The 19,974-nt window shown below is 37.2% G+C and overlaps 2 protein-coding genes across 5 annotated transcripts in view; both read right to left on the bottom strand.

Moving 5' to 3' along the window:
* Window positions 1-1,039: 1,039 nt before the first annotated feature.
* Window positions 1,040-18,216, bottom strand: ATXN3 (ataxin 3). 3 transcript variants are annotated; one of them, XM_017813808.1, is made up of 11 exons: window positions 18,102-18,216; window positions 14,540-14,704; window positions 13,975-14,019; window positions 12,568-12,653; window positions 12,086-12,152; window positions 9,707-9,794; window positions 9,301-9,433; window positions 8,026-8,201; window positions 7,476-7,599; window positions 6,635-6,723; window positions 1,040-5,996 (listed from the first exon to the last, which is right to left on the bottom strand). In XM_017813808.1, the coding sequence occupies exons 1-11, from the start codon at window positions 18,123-18,125 to the stop codon at window positions 5,902-5,904; spliced, it is 1,092 nt and encodes a 363-aa protein (XP_017669297.1). In that variant the 5' UTR covers window positions 18,126-18,216; the 3' UTR covers window positions 1,040-5,901. The 3 variants fall into 3 exon arrangements, with proteins under 3 accessions (XP_017669297.1, XP_017669298.1, XP_017669299.1); XM_017813809.1 differs by lacking the exon at window positions 18,102-18,216 and adding an exon at window positions 17,674-17,866; XM_017813810.1 differs by lacking the exon at window positions 18,102-18,216 and adding an exon at window positions 17,749-17,863.
* A 542-nt stretch (window positions 18,217-18,758) lies between these two features.
* NDUFB1 (NADH:ubiquinone oxidoreductase subunit B1) overlaps window positions 18,759-19,974 on the bottom strand; it is a 3,913-nt gene continuing 2,697 nt past the window's right edge. For both annotated transcript variants that reach the window (XM_017813811.1, XM_017813812.1), the window contains exon 3: window positions 18,759-19,082. In XM_017813811.1, coding sequence (XP_017669300.1) covers window positions 19,046-19,082 — 37 coding nt within the window. In that variant the 3' untranslated portion in view covers window positions 18,759-19,045. The remainder of the gene's footprint in view (window positions 19,083-19,974) is intronic.

Raw genomic sequence — 19,974 nt, 5'->3', positions numbered from 1 at the left:
CTGAAGGATGTCCTTCGGACTTTTAAAATACTTAAGGATGATAAAAATATCTTTTACTTTGGTTAATTTTACAATTAAGTACCAAGTATGGCAAGTAGACAATACAGTAGCACACAGGGCTTTTTGTCCCACTCTTTTTAATTACTGCTCTTGAAAAATTAGAAATGGACTATTTAGCATCACAACTAATTTTTTTAGCTGACTTCATCCCCGTTTGATAAGGGTGCACAGAAACAATCCAGTGTACTCTGTGGATTGACTAAGCTACAAAAACAGTGCATTTGTGTCACAAAAAGAACGTGTATTCTGGCATCAAACTAGGAAACGGTAGCTTACTTTAAAATCAGAAAGCATATAATTTTTAAAGATGTAACGTAACTATAATGGGCACCAACTTTCTTCCCTAACAGGAGTGTCTTTATGAAAAATTCGAGAGTATCAACAGATGCAAAGACATCAGAGATGATGAAATGTCAGTTATGGGCAACAGAAAACTACCTCACTGCTGATGTGCATACACACATCTGGTGCAAAGCCCACTGATACCTGAGATGAAATGTCAATGTTTGATGATCCTGCGCCCAATCAGCGTATAAGAGAAAGCAAGTATTCAAATACATCGGTCAAGTGAGGAACATTAGAAGCTATAATCATATTTATTTAAAAAAGTGATATCAAATACAACCATATATATTCATGCCTATTTGGAGCATTTTCAAAATATCGAACAGCGCTGCCATTTTCCAGTCAAAACAATGACTAAGCATTTCCGCTTTCCCTTTTTAATCTTTTCAGTATTCTATGCTTTATATACACAAAATAGACAAAAATTATACAGGAATCCAGAGCCAAGGACATGATACTGAAAACAGAGTCTTGACCAAAAAAACCCAAAAACTATTACTGAAATAAGATTTCTAAAATACACAACTATTAGGCAAGAGATGAAAAAAAAAAATCCCTTACAAAATCCTCTACACTGATTTGTACACAGGGGGTTTCATGTAGCAAAAAATAAAATTTTATCAATGCTTGCATGCTTTAAAGACAGTATCAAGGTTTTTGTTTTTTTTTTTTTGCACAGTGGCATTTAAATATTACATCCCTTTCCGTTCAAACCCTTTTATAAGTCCCCTCCTGAATTCCCACAGTGGCTATACTGAGGATGGGGGGGATTAAAAACAAAGTGTAGTTACAATTGTTTGCTTTTCTTAACAAAGAAAATAAAGTGAAAGTATTTTGATTTGGTAAAAGCAGTTGAAAAGTCACATGTACTAACTTTCTGAAGAACAGTGATTGGGGAAGATGACTATGGCAGGTTAAATACTACAGCCTTCCCTCCATGTCTGAAATGCAAATAAGGCAAAATGTGTGTATACAGGTTAAAAAGGTTTATTGCAAAACAGCTCATGCTTTTAAGATGAAAACCTGGATATAACACAAAGCTACAACCACCTTGCAACTCAAGAACTAAATATTTGGATGAAGCAACTTTGAATGTATTGAGTATTATTCTCACCTACTGATTCTGTGCGGGGAGGGAATAGGTATATATGTATTACTGGTTAGACTTTGTTTCCTCTTTTTTTTGGGTAATGATTTGTAACTATCAAGATTTACCAGGAGTTAAATTTGTTTTATGCAAGACAGTAATGGCTTACTAAGTGCACAACATAATTTTCTGTCTAAGCCCTTGAAGAAAGTTTCTACATCAATTTTTCTTTTCCTTGGATTCTTACTTTGATTCCTTTAAAAGTGACATGCTGGTAACATGAATTGCACAATACTATTTCTGTATAAGTCTGAGTTCTAGAGTTCTCCTATCCCATCCCCCTGTACTGGGTTTTTCAGTACAAAGCACACCATTTGTATGTTTTCATCATTATTTGAAAGAGTAATTAATTTTTAAAAAATTCACAGACGTTTTAAAACTGTATCATGTTCTTGTTCATTTTTAAAAGCCTGTCAGTTTTGTAATAAAACAAAGCAGCTTGCAAATGACAGTATTTGTCTGAGATACAGAAACAGAATTGTTTACTAGACACCTGCAGAAGCCATTTTAGCCACTTTGTAAGTCTGTAATAGAAACAATAGCCCAACATTAAAACACATCATAGATTTAAATTTGTACTGGTTATTTTTAAGCAGTCTGCAAAGTAATAAAGTATGAAAAGTAAGAAGTGTACCTTGGCTGAAAATTAAATTTAAACTTGCTGAAGTTCTTTGAAGGGCACCAGGAGCCCAAATGTTGGAGTAAGCCAGTCAGATATTAGATTAGTTTCAAGTCTACAAAAATGTAAGCATTTAAGCAGCTCATATTCATACCTGCTGTGCCTAACAAGAATTGCATGCAAGCATGACTGCATTACAACTCTTTTTCCTCCTGCCCTCATAAGACCGTGAAAGCAGTTTATAGAATTACACTTACAGAACTAATTCTGGAACATATTTAATGTAAGTATCTCTCATTCCCCCTGCCCCTTTGATTTCTACTGTCAGCAAACCATAAATTATGTCACATGGACCCTTTACTGCAAAACAGTAAAACTGTTGGATGAATGAAGTCTGAAATTCCCTCAAATATCATATCATAATTAAAAAAAATAAAATAAAAATCTGTCTGCTCCCTTAGAATGGACTTTGGCCTAAAGCTATAACATGGGAAAAAAACCCCAACCCTTCAGCATGACAGAGTAGATAACACTGGGAGTAGGCTCTAAATTAGTAAACATATTATAAGCATAGTTAAGCCACACTGAGAACTGTTTATCATTGAAAGAATGCACACAAAAAAATGACATCACTGTTTTATTGACTGCTTCTTGGCAGGTGAAGTTGAGGCCTGAGTTATAAAATATGTACTGTCAGTAATTACTACTATTCTTTACCTTGGGTGCAATGGAGAGGCACAGAGGAGATCTTGTCACTCCCTACAACTCCTGGAAGGAAGCTGTAGTGAGATGAGTGTCAGTCTCCCAGGTAACAAGATAAGAGGAAATAGCCTCAAGTTGCACCAGTGGAGGTTTAGTTCAGGTATCAGGAAATATTTCTTCACTGAAAGGGTTGTCCAGCATTGGAACAGGCTGCACAATAAGTGGTTCAGCCCCCATTCCTTTTTAGAAGAGGTGTGGATGTGGTGCTTAGGGACATTAAGTTTAGTGGTGGACTTGGCAGCGCTGGGTTAATGGTTGGTCTCTTGCAGGTCCTTTCCAGCGACAGGGCTCAGAATTAACAGATGCGCTTAAACTGCTCTCTCAACTGCTTGACTAGACAGAAATGCCTTCATCATTAAACTTGTCATTCCACTGAAAAATCAAACTGTTTTTTGTTGAATGACAATGTTTCTACAGAGAAAGGAATGTCATTAGCCCTGTAATGACTCTCTCAGTTGCGCTTTTCAGGCATCATTACTTTATATTCCTTCCATATTAAAAGATTTGGGTGATGAAGTGACTTACAATGTGACATTAAAGTTCAAAGGCAAACCTCCCTGTTACAGTGATTATAAAAACATGTATTCGGCCTGGGTTACAGTTAATGCCATTCAAGGGCTTAGATTTTTTTTTTAATCCAGGGCTGCTAAAGTTATAGAAACGTTACATTTTTATTATATTCTTATAAGAGAGGATAAAATGTCCAAGGTCCAAGTATTGGCATCAGATTGCCAGTCTATACCTATTTATAAAAATTAGTCTTATTTCAGAATCAGTTTATGGCACAACGAAAAAAGGGAAATTAAAGCTGCAGTTAATTTACAGATGAGCAAAGAAATAATTCAGTGCTGTAGAGATACCTTTGCTGCTTTCCGTTTAATAGAAATTTTAAACTGAAAGCAGAAAAGTATATCCTGAAAAATACAGCATTTCAAAATGGCATATGCATACATGGACTTTTAAAGCCATTGTTTAACTATATTAATTTGAGACATTACAAATAATTATAATGTGTATGACAGAATTATTTAAAAAAGACAAAAATCAGTTTTTTAAAAGTCTCATGTCAAAATCCATATTGTCTTACATATACCTGATTCTGGTGACATTGGTGAAAATTCAGCACATACGTAAGGAAAACAGAATTTAGCCCAGTTATGTATAACATAATAATATCCTAAGCTATCAGGAAACCATTGCTGTAAACAAATCTTTACTGAGAGGTAAGAGCCCTTTCATGTACAGTACTACTTGATGCTGAATGTATATTTCCATCTAGCTACTATTCATTTCATACTAATTTTAATTAAATGTTACATTTGTGCAATGATGTAACTTAAGAATATTTTGATAAAGAAATTTGGGGTTATCTTTGAAAGATTCTTAGAATGCCTGTGCTAACTGTTAATGCTTTAATTGGACTACAGCTTATATACTCTATCTACAACATATTTCCATATAATTTATATGTAAACAGAATTTGTATTTCAAGCACCATTTAGGAAAATGAAACATATCTCTTTCGTTGCACTGAAGTTCCAAGCCAGGTTTGGTCACCCTTTTACACATTCATCCTGGATATCAAAACAAATGTCTTACAACCAATAGCATAAGCTATCTCACATACTTTGCTCCCCAATTTTTCTCAGGATCAGAAACAGCATGATAAAAATTTGTAAGGTGCGTGAATAAAGGCCATTCCTGAAAAAACTGCAACATTCTGACAGACACTCATAAAAAGCATTTCAGAAAGAACATCCACACAGGCATAAATATTCATTCTTAAAAGAGCTACTTGCGCAGGGGTCATTTCAGATTGCAGGAATGCACCTTGTGTGTGGCACTGACTTTATGGCACCTATATCCCCTCCTCCTTTCTCCTAGATTCAGTTACAGTTCTTTCATACTGAAAGGCCAAAATGAAGGTTTGAGCTTGAAAAGGGGAAAAAAAAAGACTCTGTAAGAGGTAGAAAAGAAAACCTGCTCAACCCAATTGATTGTATACTACTTTTGTAGTAAAGTCAGTGGCTTAACAAGAAAGAACATAACAAACAAAAACTTATAAAAAACCTCATCAAACCAAATAAGGCAAGTTATCTGCCAAAACCCAAAATGTTAAACATTGATCTAAAATTTTACAGTTGGAATTAAAAGTAAAACCACAAAGTGCTAGGAAGTCAGAAATCACTGAAAGATTCATGAGTAACATTATACTCAAGAATCCACTAAAGATTTTATCTTGAATTGTAAGTATGAAATCTATGGATTCTTGTTTCTCCTGCAGAATGGGTCATTTCAAAAGTGGGCAGCAGGATCAAAAAGTTGATGTTAACTCACTCAAAATCACAGAATATTCTGAGTTGGAAGGGACCCACAAGGATCCTCAAATCCACCTCCTAAAGTGAATGGCCCATACAGGGATCGAACCCATCACCTTGGCCTTATTAGCACTCTGCTCTAATCAACTCAGAGCTCACAAAATAAATTTAAGATTAACTGAACTTAATTATTTTCCCCATTTTAAAGCGATTTATTAAAAGGAACATAATAATTTATGAGCACAACTTATTACTTGTATCTCTTTTTCCATTAGTACTGAAGGAAATCAGTAGATGCTGGTTTTGGCACCATTTATATCTTATACAGAATTCTTCAAAACAATTTAAACTTGCTTTTTATATGTAAGTTACAGATGCTACACTCGTCTGACTTTGTTCATGTGAATAGTTCAGTAATTTTAACACTACTACTTTTTTGAGCAGATGTTTTGTAGTAGGAGTGCTACAGTTTTCTAAATTAGTGTGATCTTCTTCATATTTGCAGATTCCCTCTAAACTCTGACCTCCAGCAGCCCCCCTTTCATTCCTGCTTCCAGAACTCTGAAATGAACCCTGCTTGTGCAACATTCACACGGTAGAATTTTAATGGAGACTTAGCGTTTTGACAATAAGAGGGGAAAAAAATTATGTCATTTCTCCTCTTCTGAATTCAAGTGGTTTTTAACAGATTCCAGAGACATATTCATGGCTGCTTGAAGCATGTCTTCTTCACTCATATCACCTCCTAAAGACAATAAATGTGTATAATAAATTCACAGAGCTAGTTCTTAACTGTAGTTAAATACTTTTGTTGTTCCTTTTGTCCACATCCACCTTTTTCCACCCCACCCACAAAATTGGTTTTGTTTTTAAAATCACTGAACATTGTGAACTTAGTTTTCCACCAACAACAGTCTGTTTGTAACACATAATACACATCAATTTTGGATCACCAATACCTAATACTGGTAAGGTCTACATTTATGTTCTACTGAAAACTGGTTCCAGTAATTTTGTCAGATATTAACCCAAGTGGTCATACAACTTTAAAAGTAATTTAGGAAACAAATAATTGGCACAAATCCTGTCAAAGATTCCAATTTGTAATGCTGAAGACAAACAAAACAACAAAAAGCAAAGCAAGAAATCAAGTGATCTAATAGCAATGCTCTTCACTTTGAAACAGGATATTGGGATTCAAAGAGGAACAGACTTTCCAGGAAAGCGATCCTTTCCTTCACTGCCAAAAAAGCAATGGCTGTGACAGTCTGAATGGCTGCTGGAGTGAGGAAGCTGGCAGACAAGGAAGGTTAGGAAACAGCACAACACAAAGGGGAAAAAGACAAATATTTCAGTGTTGGATGTAACTGTAAAAAACAATACCTGGGTCAGCTTCTTGAGTGCTTGAGCTAAGAGTTGCCTTATCATGTAGGTTTGGTGTCTGATCTTGCTGCTGTAGCTGTTGTTGCTGTCTGAAAGTGTCATAAATTTGTAAGAGACTAAGATTAACACCAGTATGACACCTGAGTCAAGTTCATTTCATTGTAAGGAAGACCAAGAAACAGAGGTAGAAGCTGTTTGGTACAATAAAATCTCAGTACTTAAAATCTCTTCCATCATTTCACTCTGCTAACCTTCACACACCTATCTGCACAATATTATAGCCCAAGTCACATTACTATATTCCCACCATTGGGAAGTTCTGCATTCTTATACTACCACATGAAGTCTAACTCCTCCCATCCATAGTATTTCTCCCTGGTCTTTATTTCTTCCATCACTAGAAGACAGAGATAAGGAAAAGCTACAACAATAACACAACTATGTATTAAGAAAGTACCCCAGAACAGCAACATAAAATATCTACAGTGCTTTCACATGATGCACATGAGAAGCATCACTACCAGAAACAAAGTCTTAAAGAAGTAGTATTTTTTGTCAGGAGGATAATTACAGAAATTTATAGGATTTCATTTAAAATACTTCTATAGCATGTGTATTTTCTTTCTTCACAAGACTGCTGTTGCATTAGTAACAAACCCCCTCTTATTTACAGGTTTCTTCACTGGAACCACCTGAGAACAGTAAAATTTAGGTACTGTTAAGAAATCATATTAAGAGAGAAAAGCCAAGCTGGACCTCGGTAAGAAATCCATCCACACCCCAAAAGCACTGAAAAATACAACATGTACTTCCACATGCAGTTTTCTAACAACTACTTTACTTTTCAAAATACGCCTGTCTTCTCCTTCGCAGTTCTTCTGAAGAAAGGGATTCTGTCTGACTGCTGTGAGACGACTGAGGAACATTCTGCGGTAACGAGCCTGAGAGCTCACTTCGACGACTACCTAAAACCAGAACATGCCACATCCTACTCATTACAGTAAAATGAAGTTAGCAAATGACATACAGCTTAAGAATATGTCTTCAAACTTGAGAGGAAGAAAGAAACTTGTTGGAGAAATAAGCACCTAGACTAACTTCCCTTGATACTATCTCTCCTCCTCACCTTAGGACTGTTTCCCTTCCCTCCTGCCACCCTTAGCCAATTTGTTCTTCCTTCCTAATGATCAATGGAACGTGAAAGTTATAACTTTTCAAAAAGCAGAACAAAGAGAGCTACAGGAAATTCTGGATCATCCTTCCATGCCTCAAAGCCAATCTTTCCAGAGAGCTTGATGCATGCTGGAAAGTGCCTGACAAACTGATTCCAGTAGCTGCCTAAAGCATAAGCAACACAAACACTAGCAGAGAAATTTAGATGGACACTGCACCTTGCATGCTGAGCTGAATGGCTCTGCGAAGATCAGCTTCTTCATCCTCCATATCAATTTCCTGCCTACTTAGAGCCAGGGCTCTCTGAAAATTCTCTTCATCTTCATCTAACATGCCTGTTCCATCAAAAGGATGGTTAACTTCTATTGCTTGGTCCACATCACTTCTGGGTAGCCTGTGAAATTCACATGTTTATAGCAAAATTCAGACAGAAGTTATATTAGATTTTAGAGTGAGTTTTAAAATTACTGTTTTCTGCTGATTTAACTCTAGGGTTTTTTAACTTCAGAAAAAACGTTTCTATTGTGAAAGTCTGTTACATAAACAAGTATTTTACTTTCTACATAAAAAAGCACAAAAGAGCTGCAAGCAGCTGTAAAGCAACCTTAAACACTCATTCGGAGCACACTGCAACTCTAAAGCCATGCATATGTTGACAAGAAGCTGTTAGACAGGAAAATCTTCAGAAATCATAATCCTACAAAAAGCTATAATACATGCTATTCAAACCTACTGCTATTTAAACCATTACACCAGCAGAAAATAGAGTATGTGGTCTCCTCAGGAAGCTTTGAAGATCACACTAAAGCAAAAGATCCTCTGTAAACTGTACACACTTTCCACACTGCTGCCAATTATTCCATCAATTTACAACATCAGTTTAACTTTACAAAGGGGAAGAAATAATAATGAATTCCTCTGAAAAGCCTTAACCCTTTTTATCAGTTTTCAATTTATTCACCATGAAAATTGAATAAAATTATTGCAGAAGTACTACTTTATACATTTTCAAGGATGTTTTATATTAGCAAAATGCATCAAAACTGAGCAGCACCACAACATTGGAATGAAATTACTCCAAAAGAAAATGGTGCATGATTTATATGATGTGAAATTCACATTTGGCTTTCTTGTTATTTTCTACTTATGACAGAATGCACAAGCTAGTCTTAATTACAGGTTAATTACTATTCACCATAGTTTGGTAGGATTTGCTAACCTATTTTAATCACAAAGTTAAAAATCTGCACTACAATATGCTTATGCACATGGAAAAACTCAATCCTTATTAAGGCAGTTTTTACCCACTTAAAAATACACCATTTAAAAATAAACCATTTGTTGTCTACCAACTTGTTTTTACTGTGTGCAAAAGCAGTAAACGTTGCACTAAAGGTACTTCTAATTACTCAAGGGGGTTGTCTCCATGTGGCATTAATCATGGAAACCAATCATACTGAACATTATTAAAATGAAATCTCTATTTACCTTACCTCTGATCTCTTGACTGTGCTGCCTCTTCTCCAATTAGTTTTGGTCTCTGCATTTGCTGTACCCGAATCATCTGCAGTAGCTGATCAGCCTCACAGTCTGGCAGGTCTCCTTTTACTACAAATATGGAATAACCTGAGAAAAAGAAATCATAAGTCCATGGCATTAAGGTGCAGATATAAACACTCTAAAATGCACACTCCATGGAACACAATGATGTGCCATTTATTACAACGTAAGACTCTACCTTTCATTATAAAGACTTGGGTTATTTCACTATTTCAATCATAAAACTAAGGGTAGTTGACTGAATACATAAGTTCTAAGAAATAATAATTATTACCTACTTTTAATTAATGACATTTAACATCTGCAAGTTACTATTTAACATCTGCAAGTTTCTATTACCTTCCTGTTGTAATTGAGCCAAGAAAAGTGCAAGATATGTGTCTGATATTAGTTCTGGACCCATCAAGAGAGAGTTCAAGTTAAACCACTGTAATTAAAGAAAAAAGAGGTTGAGAAAACAAATTAGCATAAAGATTACTCAATAATTCATTTCTGTACATTGTGGTAATTTTCTATGATGGAATATCCAAATAAATCTAGTAACATAAATTATCACATAAAATTCTTTTGAAGCACAATACCTATACTGCTAAAGGTTATCTTCAAATACTCTTCAGCTAACAGGAGATCTGAAGAGTGGAAATTACTGCATGCTCTCTCCCATTACTGAATACTGGTACTAGGCAAACAGATTAAAACAGATAATTCTTCTACCACTGTATTTTGATTTATTTCTGACATCACTGTAAAACTCTGCTTAATCCTACTTTTAAAGCTGAGACTAATGAAGTAAGAAACCCTTCATAAGTTAATGCTGTGTGTTAGGAAATTAATAGTTACAGTAAATATATGTTAAATTATTTCCATTAAATACTTTCATTAAACATTCTGCCTTTAATAGCTGGTGATGCTGGAAACTATTGTTTACCCCTGAGATTATTTTTAAATTTAAAAATTAAGAACAATTAACTCAGATTTAATATGCTGACAGTATAGCACTGTATTACAACAGGGGACACTTGATATAAATATACACAGACCATTTCTAGTTTCCTGAAGAAGATAACTAGTAATTTATAATACTTCAAGAGAGAAACAATATTATATAAAACTTCTAGACAGAAAATATATTCAACATGGGCCATAAAATATTCTGCCCTTAAACCCCTATATATATTGCAATGAAACCAAAGAATCTTTTTTAATACCTTACTCGTTCAATATTATCTAATTTTAACCAGGAAGCACCGTTTCAGATAATAGAAAGAGAATTCCATCTTCATTCTCACAAAAAATGCATTGATCTAACCAAACTTCCACATATGCAGTCACACACCTGCAGCCAGACTCATACTATAAGTGACTATCTACCACTCTGTCTGGCAGTACTTAATTAGCCAAAACCACTCTTTGCCACTAGGAAAGAGTAAGAAGACCAACAGTGTAGGAGAACTGGGGAATAAAAACACAGTGCACAGACTACAGAAACTTTTAAAAGGGAATATGGAGGAGAAAGTTCTGGTAAACTAATTTTGCTTTAACTGTAACAGAAGAGAAGCAGGTTAAATAAATCCAAGTCAACCAATCTTCTCTATCTTTTCTCATTATCCAGTGTTGTCTTCATGTGGTTACAAGCAAAACACATCTCCCCTCCAACTTAGGATGTTTCAGGTTAGAATGCTCTCTCACAAAATTCCACCCAATATGGTTGTATATATAATAAGGAGCATTCCCATAATTTTAAGAGACCATCCTTTTTGATATCAAATAAACAAAAATTGCCTGTAAGCATTAGCCATACTTTTAAAAAGTAGAACAGTAGAGTTCAGTTTGCTTACTCATAGGTAATTTTTCTCTTTTTTTTTTTTAATCTGGATGACAACATAGGTAGCCAGCACTTGCAAAAATGATCCAAATGGGCAAAGAGACTCCTGCCTCACTATTACAGAATCTAAAGGCTGTTTTCCATTAACATTTTCTATGAAAAAAGCCACCTGAAAAAAAACAAACATCAAACCAGCTCATGTTGCATAAAAGCTTATGAAGTATGATCCAGAAGGATGACTGGCCACTGAAATAAGACACTGCATTGATGTTGCAAGGGACATGAATTATTATATATGTACCAGATAGTATTTGTATGGCCATCCCTTACCTTCAATAACTATTTCCTGATTAGAATACAATTATTTCATAAAGTTTACCAAAATAGTACAAAGTTGTGATTCTATTTTCCCCAACCTCATTCTAATGGATACTCTTAAATACTAGCAATTATAAATATTAATTCATTTGAACTTTGAAATTTTTTTTATACCTCTTGTCAATAATGTAGTTTATTAAAATAAGTTTGCATTCTATAGGGATCCTAATCCTTGTCTAGACTCCCTGCTCCTCCCCCATCCAATTTTTTTCTGCTATTTTTCACACAGAAAAAACCCAACAACCTAGCTTAAATATCACAGAGACTCTTCCAGAGCTGCATCTCCCTAAAGGACAGGTTCACTTGGGAATTGCTGGTCTTTCCCCAGGCTAACAATTACAATGAGTTGCCTGGCATTTTTGTGATAAAACAAACATTATTTTTTTTTTAATATGGCATACTATTAAAGCAAACTGCAGCTAAAGCTTGCAAAAGGCCAACACGTGATCTACTCGCAGCCACTTTTCCACACCCATTCTGAAGTCAATATTTAAATAAAATAAAGACAATGTCACCTGTTTTCCTAACTTTCGAACTGTAAACCAGTGTTCCTTATAATTACAAATAAATGATTTTTCATTTCTGTAAAAAAGAAAAACAAAAGGTATAATTAAATTAAATACTCTAAAATCAGAATACAGGTTAATGCTTAAGTTCTTTGCAACCACTGATTCAAATTTTTATAATAAAATTTCAGGAATACAACTGTTGATGCTACATTACAGAATACTTATACTGCTTTTATAACATTTAGGAAGTTGTCAATATCACTGAACTTTCCATATACCTGTGATATCAGAGATACTAAGACATCATGAAGGCACAGAGGACAGATACTCATATGTACCCCCCAAAAAAATAAAACAAAACCCCGAGGTATAATACAAACATCAGAATGCAACAGAGTTTGAAATAGTAATTTTAAAGAAGGATTTAAATCATACATTAAGAATATTTTTTTCAGTAAAATGAAAGCAGGGTGCTAAAGAAGTCTTACATAGGGTCGATCCCAAGTCTCTGATACTCTGGGCTGTTGAAGAGGATTAGTTCTAAACCCCACACTTTCAAGGCATTGCTTATAACCTGTCAAAAAATAGGACTTTTCATGAGTCAAACCATCAAAATTTGAGCAATGCAACCACCTTAGCTACTATAAACAACTACACTGTTCTTGTAAAACTTAGATTTCAAAACATAGCAAGGAAACCTAGGAATCACATTATGCAAAATGCAGCTGTCATGAACTTGCATGCAAACATAACACTTATACCTTATCTAAGGGGAAGTAACAAAACTAGGATTTAACGGAGATGTGTTAAATCAAAAACAAAGCTGTAACTTCACCTCCCACACACATTTGAGTAGTTGTCACCTCTGCTCTCAATGCACTGCTCTGCCCTCCCTCCCCAGTACAAACTCAATCTTTCTCCACAGTAACTATTGGAAATTCTGTACTGCTGGATTGTCATGGGATCAATCAGGCACTGAACTGAGCACAAACTCTTTTACAGTAGCTCTTTAAGGCTACACAAAATAATGCTTTAAGAAATTTAAATTAACAATTCAACTTGCTTTCAGGAAGTTGAACTGTGCAGCAAGTGAGAAAATCCATGACAGGACAAAAAAGTAGAATGGGGAAGCATATTTTTTTCAGCTTCTATACTGAAGCAACACAATCAAGAATACAAGGAAAGCCAAACTAAATGGTTTTTCACTGAACATGAAAACAGCCCTGTCTTACCATAGGGAAGAGGGATTCTGGAACATGGAAAAGCGCCTCTGAAAGCTTGGGAGACAGCCAAAGGTGCAAAGCATTGCCTACAGCTCTAGTCTAGACACGAGCCCCAGTTTGGTGTTCAAAACCTTTTTTGTTGTTTTTCTGGTTAAAGTATTTATTATTGATTACTTTTCCACTATGGCCCTTAAAAAAACCCAACCAAACAAGAAAAATAATAAAACCAGCTCTGAAGCATCTGGAGTGAGTTATAAAAACTGGAATGCAGATGCTTTCTGCACATCACTGTGATAACCCTGTAATCGCTGTCAAGAGCTTTAGAGTCTATAATTTGAGAAAGCAATCTCAATTCTGCTTTTTCACCTGTTGTCCATGGGAGCCAATGTTTACACCTAAAGGGTCCATAAGAAGGAGCTTAGAAATCAAGCTCATTGCCAGCAGGTGTCATTTCACAGTTCTATGCTTCTATGTGTTTAAGGGCCCATGAACTGAAGAACTGCAAGTCACTGCTCTTAATGGAAAACACTCTGAAGATTTGGAAGTCCAGCACTTAATCCCATTAAGCCCATAAATTGGCAACTAGATGAAAAAGCTCGTTGCCATTTAAATTATATAAGAGAACATATACTGCATAAACAGAAAATTGTGTAAGAAGAGAGCTGTGCTTACTTGAATTGAGAAGAATCCACTATCATCCATATTTACAGAAGGCTGCTGCTCAGTGTGAGATTGGGAGGGAGAAAAGAGAAAAATGGTGTAAGCATAAAAGGTCAGAAATAATTGAGTTTTGAAAATAAATGTAATTGCATATTCTTAAAGCAACAACTTGTTATGTCCTTGTCTGTAAGGCTGATTACAATGCTCCAAACAGGCATATTAATTTAAAACTCAAACCTTTAAATTAGAAATGCTCAGTGCTTAAAGGGCAGACAGGCATGGGCACTTCTGTTCCTATCTGACACTGGATTACAAAAACAAAAGGCTAATCACCAATCCTCCTTGCCATCTTTGACCTTTCTACTTGTAAGATGAATGTAGCTTTCTGTAGAATTATCGTGCTAATAACATTTGAAAATGCCAAATCTAAGATGCATGAATGAAAAGGACTACAAATTTAAGAACTTTCAGCACTAGAAAATTAACCTTGTCTAGCTTAGCAAGAACAGCAGGTCTGTGCTAAACAATGTTACATTTCAGGCAAATATGAAGCAACCCCAAATTAAGATGATTTTACCTGTAAAAATGTTCTGTATTCTTCACTAGATACTCCTCCCTCTGCCATTCTCATCCTTTCTTCCTCATCCAACTGCTGTGCAATAGAGGATAACTCTACAGGACTAAAGTATTCCCCTTGCAGCAAATTATTCAGACAGTGTTGAGCACACAATGAGCCTTCTTGCTAATATTGGATGAGAAAAAATACCAAAGACAACAAGAAGATCAGGTTTACATAAACTCTATAAAATGACTCAACCATTTCATTCTGGCAAACTTCCTGCCCTCCCCACTCACCCAGAATACCATGTATTCTTTGAATGTATACACTGCAAGCTATAGAATACAACCCTCCCATTAACTTTATGGGAAAAAACAAACAGGCACACTTTCCTCAAAGGAAATTAATTTCATGTAAAAAATGTTTTTGAAAACACCGTAAAAATTGCCAATGACCCAACTGAATCACACAGGGACTCTGCAACCAATGGATTCTGTCCTCTTCCAAATCACCACCACGTGAAAACAAAACAGTTTAGATTTCTACTTCTCAGTAACTAATGTTTTCTGTTAACAGACACTCATTCTTCTTTAACTTTTCTTCCCTGACAGGTGTGGCTGTTGAAATCTGCTCTCTGCATTATTGCTGAGGAAGTGATTTGGAGCTGGAGGAGCAGTAAAGCTCATTTTCTATACGAAATTTGCATATAGGAAGTAGGTAAAAGAAGCTCCACTAGTCCTAGAACCCTGATGACAATGATGAGGGGACCAGAAAAAACTTCTTAAATTCAGCACCAAAACATGTGAAAATATATTTTGTTGATAAACTATTTAAATAAAAAGTGTTTTAGATACTTTGTTACACATCCAGTGGATTGCAGATAACAGAAATGCAATGTAACATTTTTAGAATGTCAACACAAATTTAAAGTCAGTCAATTAGAAGTGTCAGTCATGATTTTGTAGGACAAAATAAAAAATATCTAATCTGAATGAATGCATGTCAAGCTCCATTATTTTTCTATGGGCAGATAAATTACTGCCATGTTAAAAAAAAACAACAAAACAACACAAATCAACCAAATTAGAGTTTCCCATGCAAAAGCCACCTTTCTCTTTTTACAAATAACTAAACTCCAAGTGAAAGACAAGTAGCATCAGTTTTAAAATCCTGCTTTTCTCTTTAATCAGTCTTCACTTTTATTTACATTAAGAACTCTAATGTCCATGCCCTATTAAAAACAAAACCAGAACCCCTTAACAAAAATACAGAACTCCCCTCCCTCATGCCAGACACATAGAAACTAAGAATACAAGAGTATGCCTCTGAGGAATATTCTTTAAACTTCCATGAAAGCTTCACACAAATCCCACGTAGAACACTCTCATGATCTCCCTTGAAGCAGAATCCTTGAAATTTCCCTTTACTCCAGATTACAGAATCTTCCAAGGGCTTCATCAGTTAATTGAGCAATGAGTTATTAAAACCAGACTGGCTGTACAGCCAGGCTTCAATGGAATCCAGAAACCTCCTCTTGGCTCACACTCCTCCAGTAACAAGAAACTCAAGACTGAACACCAGCTCCTGTCCCTCGGGACCACATCCCTACTGCTGGTCATATGACAAACTGTAACAGCAGAACCTGCTCAACAATCACAGGTTTCTCCATTAGACATAATAAAATACCTCTAAAAATTAGTTGTACTACAGGCTTACATCTTAATTTCACTAAAAGGACTTTTCTGTATTTGTACAGTTTTATCTTAAAAATAATAAACCTTAATTTTCATATGGAAATGTTATACATATCAAGTGCAAAATGCAGAAAACAGATCATACGATTTTTACAGACATTAATTTCTGTTCTTTTGTGCAGAGAACATTACACTTCTCCTAACCTGAAATCCTCTCGTTGAAACCTGTCCTGATACAAACTGCTGCCCTGCCTTCAGTCTTTTCAATCACTTATATCTTATTAAGGAAATGACAAACTTCTAAGATGGGGGCTCCTGAAGCACCATCCTTAAATCCTACTTTCTGCAACTGTCATTTCAGTCTTAAAAGTGACACATTGCCTACTTCCTAATTTTGTTAAATTTCCTTTATAAATACCATGTTTCTCATGCCTTTTGATGGAAACACCTGAGGTGTGCAGATTCAAACGTGCCTGTATATGCAGCACTTCAAAGTATATTGACAGCAGTTAACGGGGTGGGGGTGGGGAAATACCCCTTAAGAAAAAAAGGCAGAGATTCAGTTACATTTTCCATTGAATAACAGGATAAAAACATTAGGTATTCCAATTTAAAACAGGCATTCAGGTGGAACTTTTTAACTGGGTAACTAACCAGGGAGCAGCTACGTTTCACATGTGGGAGACCCAAGACTGTACACTTCCCCTTCCCCAAAACCTGTAGCAACTAAAAAATACCATCACCTTGTAACTTTGAATGTATTATGCTTTGTCACTTGAATTTCAGCAGAGTTTTGTTACTAAACTAGAAGACAACTTAGTCGTTAATAAAAGTTATCATTTCATTATGAGATAGGCAAGGACAGATAAGAGAAGGGTACACTTCCCTTAAACTATTTTCAAATCTAGACTGAAACTCAAGGTCATTGTAGCAGAGGCCATAATGGATGAAATCCAACACTTATTCTCTGAACAGCAGCTGCTTAACACCACAGCACTTGCCAAATTTTGCAACCCAAACCAAGTTTGAAAGAACACTCCTCAGTTTCTATGTACTTCAGAACAGTAATTTTATTTTTTTAAAGGAAGTTATACTGCTATCTTGCTTAATTTTCTAAGTAAACCAACCATTACACATGAGAACAATGTAACAGAACTAGTGTTAAGATTAACACAATAAAGCTGAAGAGACATTGGCAAAGTACATGAAAAAAGACAATTATATTTGAACAGCATTTAAACAGAAGAAGTTCATATTTGGGAACCTGGAAAAATCACAGCAGTTCATAGAAGCATTTCTTCGCCACAACAGGAAGTACTGTTCATCAGCGCACAGAACCACAGTATATGAATCAGGATTTCTTTAACAGCTCTCCCTCTTCCTGCTCATTACACAACCTCAGACAAGCCAGGCTCGGTGAAGAGATGAGTCTGAGGGCACAGAGACAACCCTGCTCACCTTCAGACTCCCTTTTCAGCCATGTGAGCTCTCCCTCAAGAAACACGAGCAGGTGCAGCCCGCAACTTCCCGCACCTGAGGTTCATTTCTATAGCCCCAGAAGGGCGGTCCCCGCGCCAAAGAGGCCGATGGGGCTCAGCCCTGACTCATTCTGATCTGTAGTAACGACATTCCCTTTACCGCAGAGCCGGCAGGGTCCAGCCGGAACGGGCCCAGGCACCGGCAGCGCCGCGCGGGAGGGCCGAGGGTCCCCATGGAGCGGAGGGGACGAGCCGCTGCCGCCGGAAGGTGCCGGGCAGGGGGCACAGGGGGCTGCCCGGCGCCCAGCCCGGCAGCTCCTCACTCACACACAGCCGCGGGCGGTGTGTCCAGCCCGGCCGTGGGGGGGCAGCGGGTCCCGCCCGGCCCCCGCTCCGTCCCGCACTCACCCGCTCGTGGAAGATCGACTCCATGTTTACTGAGCCGGCCCGCAGCCCCCGCCCCACGTGACCCGACCGCCCAATCACGGCGCCTCGCGCCACCGCCCATCCGCGCACGGCCCGCCGCGCCCCCCCCGCCGCCGCCGCGGGGGCGCCCCCTGCCGGGCGGGAGGCCGGCGGGCGGATCACGGGCCACGAGCGCCCCCGCGCGGCGGGAGGCCCACACGCACCGCCCGCCCCCCCATCCATCGGCGTGTCCCGCTCTTCCAGTGCCGTGTCCTACACCGCCCCGGGAACGCCTGCTCCCCCTACGTCCCACGGCTCAGCCCCGCCGGTTCCTTGTGCTCACCAGCTGCCCGTCGCTCGCACCTTTCCATTCCTGTCTCAAAGCCACAGTACCCACTTGCCACTGTTCCAAACAAGCCTACAGAGGAAATCAGAAAAGAAACTTGTCCATTAAAAACCTGTCAATTAAAAAACCGAGCAACTGCCAACCACATTCTGGGGCTATGTGAAGTATTCCTTTGAAGGCTAGCTCATAAATTAGGGGACGAACTGCTGCTGACGGAAGGTGCCAGGCAGGGGCAGCGCAGCAGCTGGCCATATAAAATCCATTTCAATACACAGAGTCCATACCATACAGATAAATAACATAAATAGCATAAATTATTTTTGCATAGTTTTTCTTTATTACATAATTCCTCCTTCTCGCTTCCAGAGTACAGGACAAAATGTTCTCAACACTTATGGACTAATGGAATTCCCGGACACCTATTAGTCATGTAATTAAATCAACTTCAAAAAGTAACATTGGAAATTGAACTAGCACTGAGGAAATGCAGGTGTCCTTTTCTGTGGTATGCTCTCAGGGTAAAAATCATAATCCTGTTCTTTCAACATGTGAGATAAGATGATGAATCAAACAAAACTGTCTTCATTTTCATCGGCAGCTCTTATCTCCATGTCACTTCTTCACCAGGCTTCAACTCCCTGTGTAGAAATGAGAAAAACAGAGGGAAGAGACTAAAATTAGGATTTTTTTTGATAGAATAGTTACTAATAAATGTAATTAATTTTTCTACAATAGCTTAATTTTGAGATTTATGTATAAATTTAACTTTCCTTGCAATAGTTGTCAGTTAAAAATCTTTCAATACTGATAAACTTCTTCGTTTCTTTCCAAAGCTTGAACTTATTTCTATTCATTTAAGTCCTCTTATTTCTATTCATTTAAATGGTAGCACAGAACACCTGACCTCTAAGGAGTTAACACACTTTTAATCGGATCCATAATGAAAAATTCTATTTCTTTTAAATACAATAATTCATTACTTTAGTGGAAAGAGAGGTAGGTGTGTAATCAGAGGGTATTTTTGCAAGATGCTTAAACAGCATCCCAAGTTCACAGCAACTGTGGTAAGAAAAGTGCTAAGGTACCTGTGGGGTGGATTATGTCATAAGTTTTCTTTCTTACTCAAAAATTTAGGTGAGACCAGAGCTGAAAAAAAAAATCACCTGCAAACTGATAACATTGCTATTATTAATCCATACTACGCAACATGATTTTTTTTCTCGTTTTGTTAACCCTATAATCTAATACAGAATTAGAACTGACATAGATGAAGCAATGCCTGAAGTTCTCTAATCCAAATTCTGCCTGAGAAGTCACAGCCAGTAAACCCAAACTCGTCAGTGTATATAATCACAATGTGACTAACACGTCTGTTCTAGAGCAGGCAGCAGTTACAAGTACTGAGGCCATGTTACTGAGAACGCAGCTGTGCTGGGCAGGACACGTCTCCAGGATGAAGGACCACCGCCTCCCTAAGATCTTGCTTTATAGTGAACTTGTCACTGGCTGCCGCAGGAGAGGAGCCCCAAA

The sequence above is a fragment of the Lepidothrix coronata genome, unplaced genomic scaffold (genome assembly GCF_001604755.1).
Source record: "Lepidothrix coronata isolate B3197 unplaced genomic scaffold, Lepidothrix_coronata-1.0 Scaffold43, whole genome shotgun sequence".
Lineage (NCBI taxonomy): Eukaryota > Metazoa > Chordata > Aves > Passeriformes > Pipridae > Lepidothrix > Lepidothrix coronata.
Note: the sequence above shows the minus strand (reverse complement) of the source record. Positions and strands in the feature narration are given on the sequence as shown.

Bases quoted from the DNA above. Each gene is read 5' to 3' on its own strand.
- ATXN3 (XM_017813808.1), bottom strand. From the start codon at position 18,125: ATGGAGTCGATCTTCCACGAGCGG. The intron at 9,434-9,706 runs GTAATAGAAACT...TCTTTTTCTCAG, and splicing joins GGCTCAATTACAACAGGAAG to GTTATTCCATATTTGTAGTA. The intron at 8,202-9,300 runs GTAAGGTAAATA...TGAATTTCACAG, and splicing joins GCACAGTCAAGAGATCAGAG to GCTACCCAGAAGTGATGTGG.